Source organism: Octopus bimaculoides, chromosome 24, assembly GCF_001194135.2.
Source record: "Octopus bimaculoides isolate UCB-OBI-ISO-001 chromosome 24, ASM119413v2, whole genome shotgun sequence".
Taxonomy (NCBI): Eukaryota; Metazoa; Mollusca; class Cephalopoda; order Octopoda; family Octopodidae; genus Octopus; species Octopus bimaculoides.
Window position 1 is genome coordinate 25989429 of NC_069004.1, and position 1998 is coordinate 25991426.

Below are 1998 nucleotides of genomic sequence, written 5' to 3' on the forward strand. Positions count from 1 at the left end.
AGGCTATCAAAGAAAAAGTCTTGGGGCTGATTTCTTCGACTAAAAAAATCTTTTAAGGCGGTGCTCCAGCATGGCCAGTCAAGTAAAAAAGTAAAAGAGCATGAACAAAAATTTCCAGAAAATTCCAAAAAACAAAAAAAAGTTACAAGAAGTTTATATGGGGTGCTTAAACCAGAATTCCACCAAATGAAGGATACTGTTTGTTCACAAGTTCTCTGTGCGTGCGTATTTATAATAAACATCGTGAAAAGGCTAAAAAAACACCTACCTTGATATCAAAATAAATTGAACAGATAAGTCTGTGAATTGGTTCCATAGCCACAAGACAGCGAGACTTCTTGTTGTAGTCAACTCGTTTCATCCATAAAGACACTGGTAAAACTAATCCATCTTTGTCGATGGCTTCCACCTGGAATATTGAAGGCCACGGGTGTTGAAAGGAAAACATGAATGAAATATCAGAGAAAGTGAGGAGCAAAGTGTAAAATGGAAACTGTAAAAACTGCAAATACTCTATAGCCTGATGGAGGACCAGACAGACAAACTGAATAGCTACAGAAAGGTAGGGTGGGAGAAAGAAAAGGAGGGAGAAAGAAAAGGAGAAAGAAAAGGAGGGAGAAAGAAAAGGAGAAAGAAAGAATGATGAGGAGGAGAAAGGGTGAAAGAGGAGGGAGAGTGATGAGGAGGACAGGGGGTAGAAGCGAGAGGGGGTGACAGAGAAATATAGATCGGCAGAGACATAAAAGTAAATGGATTCTCCAGGAACTTTGACAATAAGCATTCCAGTGGTTCAATCAACTAAACAACTTACTTGTGTGTCAGTATCCAAGTGGCAGAGTACACCACAGACATCTGTACCCTTGATGTAATCCTCAGGCAGAGTCAGTATGACGATGTGCGTGTGACAAAGCAGCCTATTTTGAATTAGCAGCTAGTCTTCATCAGACAGGCCTTCATACAGTTAGCCCCCACCCTGGGGTTTGTAGAGCTCCCCTCCACCAGACTGGTCAAACGTAAAGGGGTGTTGCTCATACGTGATAATGCAAGACCACTTATTGCTCAAGTCACTCAGGAAAAGATTATAGCACTAAATATGGAATTTTTGCATCATCCCCCACCCCTTACTCTCCCGACCTTGTTCCATCTGACTATCATCTTCTCAGATCATTGCAATATTATTTAGAGGGAAAACAGTTTCTGAATTGCGAAAAGGTTAAAATGACATTGAGTGCTTCTTTGCTGTAAAATCTGAAGAATTTTGTGCCTGAGGAATCAACAATTTGCCAAATAGACAGGATTATATTATCAATAATGAAGCGAAATATTATCTTGATTAAATATATTAATTAAGGCTGAAGGAGCACCTGTCTCTTTCCCATCTTCTGAAATGTGACAGAACTTTCTTCCCAGCCTAATATAAACTGATAAGGGTCGACACCCTATCGGCCCAGGAAGCTGCACCTCATAATCATCAAAGCCTAAGCAAAGTTGGAAGTAACTGGCACTCTGTGGATTATGACGACACGGGTTCCAGTTGATCCGATCAATGGAACAGCTTGCTTGTGAATTTAACATGCAAGTGGCTGAGTACTCCACAGACGCGCAAACTCTTAATGTTCTTCTCAGGGAGATTTGGCATGACACGGAATGTGACGAGGCTGGCCCATTGAATTACAGGTACAACTCATTCTTGCCAGTTGAGTGGAATGGAGCAATGTGAAATAAAGTGTCTTGCTCAAGGACATGTGTTGCCGGGAATTGAACTCACGACCTTATGATTGTGAGTTGAATACCCTAACCACTAAGCCACATGCCTTTGCGAAGTTGGAAATGAAAATGAAGCAGGAGAGAGAGAGAGAGAAAAGGAGGGAGGGGGGAGAGGGAGAGAGAGAGAGGAGGAGGGAGGGAGAGAGAGAGAGAAAGGGCAAGAGAGACACAGCAAGAGAAAGGGTGAGAGAGCAAGAGAAGACTAGAGAAAGAGAGGGAGGGAGGACATAA

General features: G+C 42.1%; 1 protein-coding gene across 1 annotated transcript in view; it reads right to left on the reverse strand.

Annotated features, from left to right (window-relative positions):
- The window catches only part of LOC106879922 (uncharacterized), a 44400-nt gene that overhangs the window by 21130 nt on the left and 21272 nt on the right, over positions 1–1998 (reverse strand). Inside the window, exon 3 of the mRNA XM_014929675.2 lies at positions 269–409. Within this exon, the coding sequence (XP_014785161.2) occupies positions 269–409 (141 nt within the window). The remainder of the gene's footprint in view (positions 1–268; positions 410–1998) is intronic.